This window comes from Oncorhynchus gorbuscha, linkage group LG14 (assembly GCF_021184085.1).
Source record: "Oncorhynchus gorbuscha isolate QuinsamMale2020 ecotype Even-year linkage group LG14, OgorEven_v1.0, whole genome shotgun sequence".
NCBI lineage: Eukaryota > Metazoa > Chordata > Actinopteri > Salmoniformes > Salmonidae > Oncorhynchus > Oncorhynchus gorbuscha.
In genome coordinates this window covers 14,786,000-14,800,411 of record NC_060186.1, presented here as the reverse complement: position 1 = coordinate 14,800,411, position 14,412 = coordinate 14,786,000, and the positions used below count along the sequence as shown (strand labels likewise).

The following is a 14,412-nucleotide window of genomic DNA, read 5'->3' as shown; positions in this document are numbered from 1 at the left end:
ATTTATTTCACCTTTATTTAACCAGGTAGGCAAGTTGAGAACAAGTTCTCATTTACAATTGCGACCTGGCCAAGATAAAGCAAAGCAATTCGACAGATACAACGACACATGGAGTTACACATGGAGTAAAACAAACATACAGTCAATAATACAGTATAAACAAGTCTATATACAATGTGAGCAAATTAGGTGAGAAGGGAGGTAAAGGCAAAAAAAGGCCATGGTGGCAAAGTAAATACAATATAGCAAGTAAAACACTGGAATGGTAGTTTTGCAATGGAAGAATGTGCAAAGTAGAAATAAAAATAATGGGGTGCAAAGGACCAAAATAAATTAATTAATTAAATACAGTTGGGAAAGAGGTAGTTGTTTGGGCTAAATTATAGGTGGGCTATGTACAGGTGCAGTAATCTGTAAGATGCTCTGACAGTTGGTGCTTAAAGCTAGTGAGGGAGATAAGTGTTTCCAGTTTCAGAGATTTTTGTAGTTCGTTCCAGTCATTGGCAGCAGAGAACTGAAAGGAGAGGCGGCCAAAGAAAGAATTGGTTTTGGGGGTGACTAGAGAGATATACCTGCTGGTTTACAAAACAGCAACTGTTTCTAACTATTGTCAGGAGTGTCCTTCTGACCATAACACCGCTAGAGACACTGTATACCTCTCTGTGTGGCAGCGGTGTGTGTGCTGGAGCGCATGCTGTTGCTGGACCCTGAGAGGCGGGTGAGTGCGTCGGAGGCGCTGGCCATGCCCTTTTTCAGCGAGTTCAGAGAACCAGAGGAGGAGACTGAGGCCCAGCCCTACGATCACTCCATGGACAACACAGACCTGCTCCTGGAGCAGTGGAAACGTGAGAGATGGTTGGAGGAAGCTGAAGAAAGAGATGGAGAGCGGGGGAGGGAGGAGGAAGATATGGGAGAGAGAGAGAGATATGCTGGGGAGGATGGATGGAGGGAGGGAGGGAGAGAGAAGAAGGAGATACAGGCAGAGTAAAAAGGGGAGAGATGGAGAATGAGGTTGCTGGTAGCCTAGAGGTAAAGACCATTGGGCAGGTACCTGAAAGGTCGTTGGTTCAAATCCCCAAGCTGGCAAGGTTGAAAATTATGCAATTCTGCCCATGTGCAAGGCAACAACTGCTCCCTGGGTGCTGATGATGTGGATGTTAAATAAGGCAGCCCCCTGCACTGCTCTGATTAAGAGGGGTTGGGTTAAATACAGAAGATGCTATTCGGTTGAACGCATTCAGCAACTGATTAGTTGTCTCTTTCCCTAGGAAGAGAGCTTAAGGAAAAACATTCCTTTGGCTATTCCACATGATAGAAGGAGAGCGATGATGAGGGAGATGGATGTGTGATAACATGTTCAGCTTGGGAGAAAGAAAGAGGAAGAAAAATCTATAGAGTCTACAGAGTAACTAATTAGTCATTTCTTGTGATATCTCCTACAGGTCACACATTCACAGAGATTCTGTCCTTCAGGCCTGCAGCAACAGAGACCAAGGACCACAAAGAGACATCACTCTGAGAGTACACACATACCTCTCAATACCTGTCAATGATGATTATAAGGCATTGTTGTATTGTTGTACAGATGTAATGCGAATCCAATGTACAGAATGTAGTTTATTGATTATAAATTGATTTTTTTGACAAACATTTTTGAAGATATTGTCAGTCTTGTGTAATTGTGGAACTACTGTAACAGCCAACCAATGAGCCCCTGGGAAAGAAATGATTACTTGCTTCCCCGTAAACCATGAGAATGACTGTAAGCTAAGACATCAAATGTTCATCAATAAAAGGCCACTCTAAAATGATCAGTTTTGGCTGAGCTCCCTGCCCAATCATGTGAGATCCATAGATTAGGGCCTAATGGATTTCAATTGACTGATTTCCTTAACTGTAACTCAGTTGTTGAAATTGTTGCAGGTTGCATGTTTGTTCAGTATAACGTGAATTGACTGAAATATTTTTTAGACTACAATACACCTGCTCAAACACTGGAATTACCCACGTACGTGGCCTAAGGTCCAGCAAGGACAAAGATCACCTCTGTCTATAAATGGAGCACCAACCTTGCTGATTTTAGTTTGGGCCCCTCAAAAGCCATGACGAGAGCCAACGTCTTTATTCTGCTTCTTGCTGGTGTGTTGGTCAACGGAAAAGGTATGCTTTATGTTACATGTGAGTTTGTGGAGTAAAGCCTGAGCATATGTGTAGCAGAGTAACTCAAAATGTGGACTTAATATTTAAATCGAATAGCAATGTGTGTGGTCAGAAATCTTTTAAAAAAGGAGAAAGAGGTGCTGATTACTACGGTAATCAATTAAGTTTTTATTGTGCCTTTGTTTGTGTGTTGCAGACCTCCGCTGGCAGAACAGCTATGACCAGCCTTTGGATTTTAATTGCCCATCAGGACAATCCATCTCTCGCATAGTGAGGTGATTCCTTATGTTCCATACAACCAATCTTCTCCAAAACCTGAATTCTGCACTGACTCACAAGCACAGGTTTCCAAATCAGAGTGAGCATTTTGCTGCTGCGGTGCTGAGTTAACCCTAATCTTTCTCAAACCCTTAGCAAGCTGTTGCATATCAACAGAGTTGCTGTTGATTCAGATTTGCAATTTTCCATTTTGAGAAATTTAAAGAGTTTAAAATTAGAGTTTAACTCTGTATTTTGGATTTAGGTTATTGCAATTGCATTCCGGACAAAATATGTTGGGCAACAATAAAACCTACAACATGCATAAATGTTTTTTTTTGTATAAATTCAACTATTAATTTGTGCATTGTAATGTATTTTTCCAATTTTAGTGAGCATGACAACAAATATGAAGACCGTCTCTGGGACTTTGGGTGCAAAGCCACGTTTGACTCAGCAACTAACTGCTTCACATCCTCCTACGTAAATGACTTCGACAAACCTTTCAACTACCAATGCCCAAGCCACCAGGTCATCACAGGGATGAACAGCTATCATGACAACAAGCACGAGGACAGAAGGTGAGATGTAAATTAATCACTATTCACATTAAATAAATACAAATCTTCAAGAAATGACTTTGTCAAATCAAACAAAATAACTAGGGCTTTACAATAATGGTAAAATTTAGAGATATTTGGGGATTAAATGGTGTAAAATCCTAAAAGTGACACAGGGTTGACGGAGGTACTGTTTTTGTTGAACAACCCTATTATAATGTGAATTACAAGGTCAATACAAAACATATATCATAATTCAAACCTCATTTCCACCCTTATACAGATGGAAGTTCACCTGCTGTGGAGCCAGCAACTTCTGTACTGATTCCTGCCAGTGGACCAACTACGTAAATTGGTTTGATGAGGCCTTCACTCTTAATGTCCCACCAAATTCCTACCTCATTGCAGCTGAAAGCTACCATGACAACAAGCATGAGTGAGTATGCTTATTCATTGGTACTGTATGCTAATGTATGCTAATGTAACGGATTCCAAGTATTTTCTCTCTCTCTCTGTGTGTGTGTGTGTATCTACGGTATCTGTGTGTCATATTCTTGCTGTTGAAATAAACAAGCTTCAGGAAAGGATGAATTGACTACAAAACTAACAGGAACAAAATGTATGTTTGCCTTGTGTACTTTCAGAGATCGTCGCTGGCGATACCAATACTGTACCAGAAGGTCATGCTGAATCTATAACTGATTCTTCCTACAATCAGATTATTTTATCCATTGTTGTCTCTTGATAATCTTGAAAGAAATTCATGATTAAAGATACATGCATCAAATGATTGTGTTTCATTTCACTGCACTAACGTTTAAATGATTGATTATGCTTGGTTTCTGGTCAAGATATAAAATCTATACAGTACTATAATGGAGGGCAAATGGTTATCTCAGACAATAATTACTAAAACATTGGGTCACACTTTATTTGGATAATCCCCTAATAGATGATCTACAGCGGAACAAACCATCAACAGACTATCAACTGCAACTCTGTTGATATGCAACAGCTTGCTATGGTTACGTTTAGGGTTAGAGTTAGTCAAATCAAATCCAATTTTATTCGTCACATGCACTGAATACAACAGGTGTAGTAGACCTTACAGTGAAATGCTTAACCAACAATGCAGTTTTAAGAAAATACACCAAAAAAGTGTTGGGGTTAAAGGGAAAGTTCAGTATTTTACAACTTCATTTTAGATGGTTCCTGCCCCTGTAAGTAGTCTATGGATCAGGAGAAACTGTAATACATGGTTTGGTTTTTCTTCTAATAGCCACTACAAACTTCAGCTAACTTTAGCCTCTGCTGGTTTAAAATCAATGGGAGCGATGTGGGCATGCAGTGACTGTTAAAAAAGCCATAGACAAATTAACTGAATTATTTGGTTTGACATAACTTTAAATGATTAGGCTTCTTAAATTCTTAAACATCTTAACCATGGATTACAGTTTCTCCTGGCCCATAGACAACCTTCACGGGGAGGATCCATCTAACAAGAAGGTGTAAAATACTAAACTTCTCCTTTAAGGCATTTACTGAGATACTGCTGTCGGGCTTCTACCCATTGAGAAAAGTGTATGCTGTTCTAGTCTGCCTAGTGGCTGTGTCCTCTCGAGTCTGCCTAACGGTCCTAAACTGACCTGATAATGTGATTTCCCCCCAGTTTGATTGGTAATGTAAAAATGTATATCTGGGCAGATGGGCTTAAATTGCTCTGAAACCTTTCAGGTTGTTAGGAAAACATCTAACTCTGTCATATTTGGACCGATCTTGTGGGACTGTGATGTACATAATGTACATAATGTAGTTTCTTGGTTTATTCATTATGAAGTTAACCTATTTAAACCTTTTCATTTTCAAAGATCTTCCCAATGGTGTCTGTTTCTTTTCAAACTAGCAGCCAAGTAACCCCTGACCCATTTACACTTGACCCATGGTTCTCACTGTAACACAGAGGTAAATAAATAAAAATAGTTTGGCCACATTTCTAGCATACAAAAACCATCCTGTTATGCAATTCCTGAGAGGTTATACTGTTATTTAGTGTATTTTTGTTAAACTTTTCCCTTTCAGCACACCTATTCAAACACTGAGATTACCCATGTACGTGGCTGAAAACGTACTTTTCCCAAAATGTGTTGTGTTTCAGCCTGAATTTAAAACGGATTAAATTGATATTTGTGCCACGGGCCTGCACACAATGCTCCATAGTGTCCAACTGGAATTGTGTTTTTAGACATTTTTGCAAATTCATAAAAAATGAAAAGCTGAAATGTCTTGAGTCAATAAGTATTCAACCCCTTTGTTATGGCAAGCCTAAATAAGTTCAGGAGTAAAAATGTGCTGAACAAGTCACATAATAAGTTGCATGGACTGTATGCAATATTTATTTATTTCACCTTTATTTAACCAGGTAGGCAAGTTGAGAACAAGTTCTCATTTACAATTGCGACCTGGCCAAGATAAAGCAAAGCAATTCGACAGATACAACGACACATGGAGTTACACATGGAGTAAAACAAACATACAGTCAATAATACAGTATAAACAAGTCTATATACAATGTGAGCAAATTAGGTGAGAAGGGAGGTAAAGGCAAAAAAAGGCCATGGTGGCAAAGTAAATACAATATAGCAAGTAAAACACTGGAATGGTAGTTTTGCAATGGAAGAATGTGCAAAGTAGAAATAAAAATAATGGGGTGCAAAGGACCAAAATAAATTAATTAATTAAATACAGTTGGGAAAGAGGTAGTTGTTTGGGCTAAATTATAGGTGGGCTATGTACAGGTGCAGTAATCTGTAAGATGCTCTGACAGTTGGTGCTTAAAGCTAGTGAGGGAGATAAGTGTTTCCAGTTTCAGAGATTTTTGTAGTTCGTTCCAGTCATTGGCAGCAGAGAACTGAAAGGAGAGGCGGCCAAAGAAAGAATTGGTTTTGGGGGTGACTAGAGAGATATACCTGCTGGTTTACAAAACAGCAACTGTTTCTAACTATTGTCAGGAGTGTCCTTCTGACCATAACACCGCTAGAGACACTGTATACCTCTCTGTGTGGCAGCGGTGTGTGTGCTGGAGCGCATGCTGTTGCTGGACCCTGAGAGGCGGGTGAGTGCGTCGGAGGCGCTGGCCATGCCCTTTTTCAGCGAGTTCAGAGAACCAGAGGAGGAGACTGAGGCCCAGCCCTACGATCACTCCATGGACAACACAGACCTGCTCCTGGAGCAGTGGAAACGTGAGAGATGGTTGGAGGAAGCTGAAGAAAGAGATGGAGAGCGGGGGAGGGAGGAGGAAGATATGGGAGAGAGAGAGATATGCTGGGGAGGATGGATGGAGGGAGGGAGGGAGAGAGAAGAAGGAGATACAGGCAGAGTAAAAAAGGGGAGAGATGGAGAATGAGGTTGCTGGTAGCCTAGAGGTAAAGACCATTGGGCAGGTACCTGAAAGGTCGTTGGTTCAAATCCCCAAGCTGGCAAGGTTGAAAATTATGCAATTCTGCCCATGTGCAAGGCAACAACTGCTCCCTGGGTGCTGATGATGTGGATGTTAAATAAGGCAGCCCCCTGCACTGCTCTGATTAAGAGGGTTGGGTTAAATACAGAAGATGCTATTTGGTTGAACGCATTCAGCAACTGATTAGTTGTCTCTTTCCCTAGGAAGAGAGCTTAAGGAAAAACATTCCTTTGGCTATTCCACATGATAGAAGGAGAGCGATGATGAGGGAGATGGATGTGTGATAACATGTTCAGCTTGGGAGAAAGAAAGAGGAAGAAAAATCTATAGAGTCTACAGAGTAACTAATTAGTCATTTCTTGTGATATCTCCTACAGGTCACACATTCACAGAGATTCTGTCCTTCAGGCCTGCAGCAACAGAGACCAAGGACCACAAAGAGACATCACTCTGAGAGTACACACATACCTCTCAATACCTGTCAATGATGATTATAAGGCATTGTTGTATTGTTGTACAGATGTAATGCGAATCCAATGTACAGAATGTAGTTTATTGATTATAAATTTATTTTTTTGACAAACATTTTTGAAGATATTGTCAGTCTTGTGTAATTGTGGAACTACTGTAACAGCCAACCAATGAGCCCCTGGGAAAGAAATGATTACTTGCTTCCCCGTAAACCATGAGAATGACTGTAAGCTAAGACATCAAATGTTCATCAATAATGTTATGCAGGTGAATGAGGACCCAAAAGCGACTTGGCGAAAACAGAGTCTTTAATCCAGTAAAGTAAAATACAATCAAAAAACACAACTTCCACTCGTAATGACGAGAACCGACTGGAGACTCGATCTTGAACAGCAGGTTGCCTCGGGAAGGCACTTGAACCTAGCAGACTCAGACACCTGCTCACCACGCAGCATCTGAGGGAAACACGACACGACAGGGCGATACACAAACACAGCACGGTGAACAATAGATAAGGATCCGACAGGGCAGGAACGGAAAACAAGGAGAGAAATAGGGACTCTAATCAGGGAAAAGGATCGGGAACAGGTGTGGGAAGACTAAATGATTGATTAGGGGAATAGGAACAGCTGGGAGCAGGAACGGAACGATAGAGAGAAGAGAGAGAGGGAGGGGGAGAGAGAGGGATAGAAAAAGGGAACGAACCTAATAAGACCAGCAGGGGGAAACGAACAGAAGGGAAAGCATAATGACAAGACAATATATGACAAAACATGACAAATAAAAGGCCACTCTAAAATGATCAGTTTTGGCTGAGCTCCCTGCCCAATCATGTGAGATCCATAGATTAGGGCCTAATGGATTTCAATTGACTGATTTCCTTAACTGTAACTCAGTTGTTGAAATTGTTGCAGGTTGCATGTTTGTTCAGTATAACGTGAATTGACTGAAATATTTTTTAGACTACAATACACCTGCTCAAACACTGGAATTACCCACGTACGTGGCCTAAGGTCCAGCAAGGACAAAGATCACCTCTGTCTATAAATGGAGCACCAACCTTGCTGATTTTAGTTTGGGCCCCTCAAAAGCCATGACGAGAGCCAACGTCTTTATTCTGCTTCTTGCTGGTGTGTTGGTCAACGGAAAAGGTATGCTTTATGTTACATGTGAGTTTGTGGAGTAAAGCCTGAGCATATGTGTAGCAGAGTAACTCAAAATGTGGACTTAATATTTAAATCGAATAGCAATGTGTGTGGTCAGAAATCTTTTAAAAAAGGAGAAAGAGGTGCTGATTACTACGGTAATCAATTAAGTTTTTATTGTGCCTTTGTTTGTGTGTTGCAGACCTCCGCTGGCAGAACAGCTATGACCAGCCTTTGGATTTTAATTGCCCATCAGGACAATCCATCTCTCGCATAGTGAGGTGATTCCTTATGTTCCATACAACCAATCTTCTCCAAAACCTGAATTCTGCACTGACTCACAAGCACAGGTTTCCAAATCAGAGTGAGCATTTTGCTGCTGCGGTGCTGAGTTAACCTAATCTTTCTCAAACCCTTAGCAAGCTGTTGCATATCAACAGAGTTGCTGTTGATTCAGATTTGCAATTTTCCATTTTGAGAAATTTAAAGAGTTTAAAATTAGAGTTTAACTCTGTATTTTGGATTTAGGTTATTGCAATTGCATTCCGGACAAAATATGTTGGGCAACAATAAAACCTACAACCTGCATAAATGTTTTTTTTTGTATAAATTCAACTATTAATTTGTGCATTGTAATGTATTTTTCCAATTTTAGTGAGCATGACAACAAATATGAAGACCGTCTCTGGGACTTTGGGTGCAAAGCCACGTTTGACTCAGCAACTAACTGCTTCACATCCTCCTACGTAAATGACTTCGACAAACCTTTCAACTACCAATGCCCAAGCCACCAGGTCATCACAGGGATGAACAGCTATCATGACAACAAGCACGAGGACAGAAGGTGAGATGTAAATTAATCACTATTCACATGAAATAAATACAAATCTTCAAGAAATGACTTTGTCAAATCAAACAAAATAACTAGGGCTTTACAATAATGGTAAAATTTAGAGATATTTGGGGATTAAATGGTGTAAAATCCTAAAAGTGACACAGGGTTGACGGAGGTACTGTTTTTGTTGAACAACCCTATTATAATGTGAATTACAAGGTCAATACAAAACATATATCATAATTCAAACCTCATTTCCACCCTTATACAGATGGAAGTTCACCTGCTGTGGAGCCAGCAACTTCTGTACTGATTCCTGCCAGTGGACCAACTACGTAAATTGGTTTGATGAGGCCTTCACTCTTAATGTCCCACCAAATTCCTACCTCATTGCAGCTGAAAGCTACCATGACAACAAGCATGAGTGAGTATGCTTATTCATTGGTACTGTATGCTAATGTATGCTAATGTAACGGATTCCAAGTATTTTCTCTCTCTCTCTCTGTGTGTGTGTGTGTATCTACGGTATCTGTGTGTCATATTCTTGCTGTTGAAATAAACAAGCTTCAGGAAAGGATGAATTGACTACAAAACTAACAGGAACAAAATGTATGTTTGCCTTGTGTACTTTCAGAGATCGTCGCTGGCGATACCAATACTGTACCAGAAGGTCATGCTGAATCTATAACTGATTCTTCCTACAATCAGATTATTTTATCCATTGTTGTCTCTTGATAATCTTGAAAGAAATTCATGATTAAAGATACATGCATCAAATGATTGTGTTTCATTTCACTGCACTAACGTTTAAATGATTGATTATGCTTGGTTTCTGGTCAAGATATAAAATCTATACAGTACTATAATGGAGGGCAAATGGTTATCTCAGACAATAATTACTAAAACATTGGGTCACACTTTATTTGGATAATCCCCTAATAGATGATCTACAGCGGAACAAACCATCAACAGACTATCAACTGCAACTCTGTTGATATGCAACAGCTTGCTATGGTTACGTTTAGGGTTAGAGTTAGTCAAATCAAATCCAATTTTATTCGTCACATGCACTGAATACAACAGGTGTAGTAGACCTTACAGTGAAATGCTTAACCAACAATGCAGTTTTAAGAAAATACACCAAAAAAAGTGTTGGGGTTAAAGGGAAAGTTCAGTATTTTACAACTTCATTTTAGATGGTTCCTGCCCCTGTAAGTAGTCTATGGATCAGGAGAAACTGTAATACATGGTTTGGTTTTTCTTCTAATAGCCACTACAAACTTCAGCTAACTTTAGCCTCTGCTGGTTTAAAATCAATGGGAGCGATGTGGGCATGCAGTGACTGTTAAAAAAGCCATAGACAAATTAACTGAATTATTTGGTTTGACATAACTTTAAATGATTAGGCTTCTTAAATTCTTAAACATCTTAACCATGGATTACAGTTTCTCCTGGCCCATAGACAACCTTCACGGGGAGGATCCATCTAACAAGAAGGTGTAAAATACTAAACTTCTCCTTTAAGGCATTTACTGAGATACTGCTGTCGGGCTTCTACCCATTGAGAAAAGTGTATGCTGTTCTAGTCTGCCTAGTGGCTGTGTCCTCTCGAGTCTGCCTAACGGTCCTAAACTGACCTGATAATGTGATTTCCCCCCAGTTTGATTGGTAATGTAAAAATGTATATCTGGGCAGATGGGCTTAAATTGCTCTGAAACCTTTCAGGTTGTTAGGAAAACATCTAACTCTGTCATATTTGGACCGATCTTGTGGGACTGTGATGTACATAATGTACATAATGTAGTTTCTTGGTTTATTCATTATGAAGTTAACCTATTTAAACCTTTTCATTTTCAAAGATCTTCCCAATGGTGTCTGTTTCTTTTCAAACTAGCAGCCAAGTAACCCCTGACCTATTTACACTTGACCCATGGTTCTCACTGTAACACAGAGGTAAATAAATAAAAATAGTTTGGCCACATTTCTAGCATACAAAAACCATCCTGTTATGCAATTCCTGAGAGGTTATACTGTTATTTAGTGTATTTTTGTTAAACTTTTCCCTTTCAGCACACCTATTCAAACACTGAGATTACCCATGTACGTGGCTGAAAACGTACTTTTCCCAAAATGTGTTGTGTTTCAGCCTGAATTTAAAACGGATTAAATTGATATTTGTGCCACGGGCCTGCACACAATGCTCCATAGTGTCCAACTGGAATTGTGTTTTTAGACATTTTTGCAAATTCATAAAAAATGAAAAGCTGAAATGTCTTGAGTCAATAAGTATTCAACCCCTTTGTTATGGCAAGCCTAAATAAGTTCAGGAGTAAAAATGTGCTGAACAAGTCACATAATAAGTTGCATGGACTGTATGCAATATTTATTTATTTCACCTTTATTTAACCAGGTAGGCAAGTTGAGAACAAGTTCTCATTTACAATTGCGACCTGGCCAAGATAAAGCAAAGCAATTCGACAGATACAACGACACATGGAGTTACACATGGAGTAAAACAAACATACAGTCAATAATACAGTATAAACAAGTCTATATACAATGTGAGCAAATTAGGTGAGAAGGGAGGTAAAGGCAAAAAAAGGCCATGGTGGCAAAGTAAATACAATATAGCAAGTAAAACACTGGAATGGTAGTTTTGCAATGGAAGAATGTGCAAAGTAGAAATAAAAATAATGGGGTGCAAAGGACCAAAATAAATTAATTAATTAAATACAGTTGGGAAAGAGGTAGTTGTTTGGGCTAAATTATAGGTGGGCTATGTACAGGTGCAGTAATCTGTAAGATGCTCTGACAGTTGGTGCTTAAAGCTAGTGAGGGAGATAAGTGTTTCCAGTTTCAGAGATTTTTGTAGTTCGTTCCAGTCATTGGCAGCAGAGAACTGAAAGGAGAGGCGGCCAAAGAAAGAATTGGTTTTGGGGGTGACTAGAGAGATATACCTGCTGGAGCGTGTGCTACAGGTGGGAGATGTTATGGTGACCAGCGAGCTGAGATAAGGGGGGACTTTACCTAGCAGGGTCTTGTAGATGACATGGAGCCAGTGGGTTTGGCGACGAGTATGAAGCGAGGGCCAGCCAACGACAGCATACAGGTCGCAATGGTGGGTAGTATATCCTCTTAGGGATAGGGCTGTCTACTGCCCCCGCTGGAGTAATTGCGTGCCCATGGTAAACATAATTATTTTTTGTCAAAAGTTGCTAATATATGCAAATAAAAAATATTATTGAATAGAAAACACTCTAAAGCTTTTAAAACCGTTTAAATTGTGTCTCTGTGTAAAGCAGAACTCTCAAAATATGCATTCTCCCAAACTATCTCTTCTCATCAGAAAACTTATGCCACCTTTGAGTCATCACAGACACCCTCCACAAACAGTTACCGCTCCCAGAACAGTATCCACGTGTTCAGCGTGATCTCAGCTTTCAATGGGGCTTGTCATTGTGAGAATCGCCTGCTCGGGAGAGTTTGAGCACGCGGTATGCTCCCAGTCAATCAAAAACAGCTGTCACTTTTCTGTGCGCAGGGTAAAGTACTCTCTTTCTTCCAAGATCGATTGAACGGTGCCTGTGTTTCTGTTTGTTCTCAAAATTGCTGTACACCTTTATAACATGTTAAAGCTTGATTATGAAGTTAGTTTGACAAGTTAACTAGACATATAATATATAATTTCAACGTTTTGGTGCGCAACTACATCAATTTTGCGTAAATTTCGACCGAAATGTGGGTATTTTGAGAATCGAAAGACGTAGACTTGAAAACTAAATGCTGGTTTGGTAAGTATAATCCCTTCCAGGTCGTTTGATGGAAGAACAACAAAGGTAAGGGAATATTTAATGTATTAATTTTGGGTTTCTGTCGACTCCAAGATAAAGGAGTCATGATGCTACTGTGGGAGCGCCGACTCCATATTATAGTCTAGTGAATGCAAAATGTAACGTTAAAATTAAATGTAACAATGCAATTGCATTTAGAAGAAGTGTATCTTGCTATACATATGTAAAACATGCATATTTAGTCAAAGTTTATGATGTGTATTCCTTGTTAGCTGACGTTATCTGCCGGGGCTATGTCATTTCTCAGGACATTTGGGTAGCATTTTTTGAACGATGCATCATTGTAAACAGAGATTTATGGATATATATAGCATATTATTGAAAAAAAAATGAATGTACTGTGTAACATGTTATATTACTGTCATCTGATGAAGATTTCAAAAGGTTAGTGAAATGATTTTTCTTTTAATCCTGCGTTTGTTGATTGCATATTTTTTCCTACTTGGCTATGCTAATGAGCTATGTCTGCGGTGGTGGTTTGACATAAATATGTGCTATGTTTTCGCTGTAAAACATTTTAGAAATCTGACTTGCTGGCTAGATAAACAACTTGTTTATCTTTCATTTGAGCTATTTTACTTGTTAATGTGTGGAGGTTAAATATTTTTAGGAATATTTCTTGCGTTCCCTGCGCCACATTCCAGCTGGGGGGGTGGGGGCGCGTGTCCAAATGGGAACTGGTGTCTCTAACAGGATATGGGGCTTTGGTGACAAAACGGATTGCACTGTGATAGACTGCATCCAATTTGTTGAGTAGGGTATTGGAGGCTATTTTGTAAATGACAACGCCAAAGTCGAGGATTGGTAGGATGGTCAGTTTTACAAGGGTATGTTTGGTAGCATGAGTGAAGGATGCTTTGTTGTGAAATAGGAAGCCAATTCTAGATTTAACTTTGGATTGGAGATGTTTGATATGGGTCTGGAAGGAGAGTTTACAGTCTAACCAGACACCTAAGTATTTGTAGTTGTCCACGTATTCTAAGTCAGAGCCATCCAGAGTAGTGATGTTGGACAGGCGGGTAGGTGCAGGTAGCGATCGGTTGAAGAGCATGCATTTATTTTACTTGTATTTAAGAGCAATTGGAGGCCACGGAAGGAGAGTTGTATGGCATTGAAGCTTGCCTGGAGGGTTGTTAACACAGTGTCCAAAGAAGGGCCGAAAGTATACAGAATGGTGTCGTCTGCGTAGAGGTGGATCAGGGACTCACCAGCAGCAAGAGCGACCTCATTGATGTATACAGAGAAGAGAGTCGGTCCAAGAATTGAACCCTGTGGCACCCCCATAGAGACTGCCAGAGGTCCGGACAGCAGACCCTCCAATTTGACACACTGAACTCTATCAGAGAAGTAGTTGGTAAACCAGGCGAGGCAATCATTTGAGAAACCAAGGCTGTCGAGTCTGCCGATGAGGATGTGGTGGTTGACAGAGTCGAAAGCCTTGGCCAGATCAATGAATATGGCTGCGCAGTAATGTTTCTTATCGATGGCGGTTAAGATATCGTTTAGGACCTTGAGCGTGGCTGAGGTGCACCCATGACCAGCTCTGAAACCAGATTGCATAGCAGAGAAGGTATGGTGAGATTCGAAATGGTCGGTAATCTGTTTGTTGACTTGGCTTTCGAAGACCTTAGAAAGGCATGGTAGGATAGATATAGGTCTGTGGCAGTTTGGGTCA

General features: G+C 40.0%; 4 protein-coding genes across 4 annotated transcripts; all 4 read left to right on the top strand.

Moving 5' to 3' along the window:
• Window positions 1-585: 585 nt before the first annotated feature.
• On the top strand, window positions 586-1,648 carry LOC123995689 (mitogen-activated protein kinase 12-like). Its single transcript, XM_046299351.1, has 2 exons — window positions 586-845; window positions 1,443-1,648. Exons 1-2 carry the CDS (start codon window positions 692-694, stop codon window positions 1,517-1,519), a joined length of 231 nt encoding a protein of 76 aa, XP_046155307.1. The 5' UTR covers window positions 586-691; the 3' UTR covers window positions 1,520-1,648.
• Window positions 1,649-2,004: 356 nt separating this feature from the next.
• Window positions 2,005-3,765, top strand: LOC123995688 (dermatopontin-like). The gene is made up of 5 exons (XM_046299349.1): window positions 2,005-2,160; window positions 2,357-2,435; window positions 2,811-2,999; window positions 3,262-3,414; window positions 3,623-3,765. The coding sequence occupies exons 1-5, from the start codon at window positions 2,103-2,105 to the stop codon at window positions 3,666-3,668; spliced, it is 525 nt and encodes a 174-aa protein (XP_046155305.1). The 5' UTR covers window positions 2,005-2,102; the 3' UTR covers window positions 3,669-3,765.
• A 2,192-nt stretch (window positions 3,766-5,957) lies between these two features.
• LOC123995711 (mitogen-activated protein kinase 12-like) lies at window positions 5,958-6,993 on the top strand. The gene is made up of 2 exons (XM_046299382.1): window positions 5,958-6,217; window positions 6,813-6,993. The coding sequence occupies exons 1-2, from the start codon at window positions 6,064-6,066 to the stop codon at window positions 6,887-6,889; spliced, it is 231 nt and encodes a 76-aa protein (XP_046155338.1). The 5' UTR covers window positions 5,958-6,063; the 3' UTR covers window positions 6,890-6,993.
• A 908-nt stretch (window positions 6,994-7,901) lies between these two features.
• Window positions 7,902-9,663, top strand: LOC123995710 (dermatopontin-like). Its single transcript, XM_046299381.1, has 5 exons — window positions 7,902-8,057; window positions 8,254-8,332; window positions 8,707-8,895; window positions 9,158-9,310; window positions 9,521-9,663. Exons 1-5 carry the CDS (start codon window positions 8,000-8,002, stop codon window positions 9,564-9,566), a joined length of 525 nt encoding a protein of 174 aa, XP_046155337.1. The 5' UTR covers window positions 7,902-7,999; the 3' UTR covers window positions 9,567-9,663.
• Window positions 9,664-14,412: the final 4,749 nt, after the last annotated feature.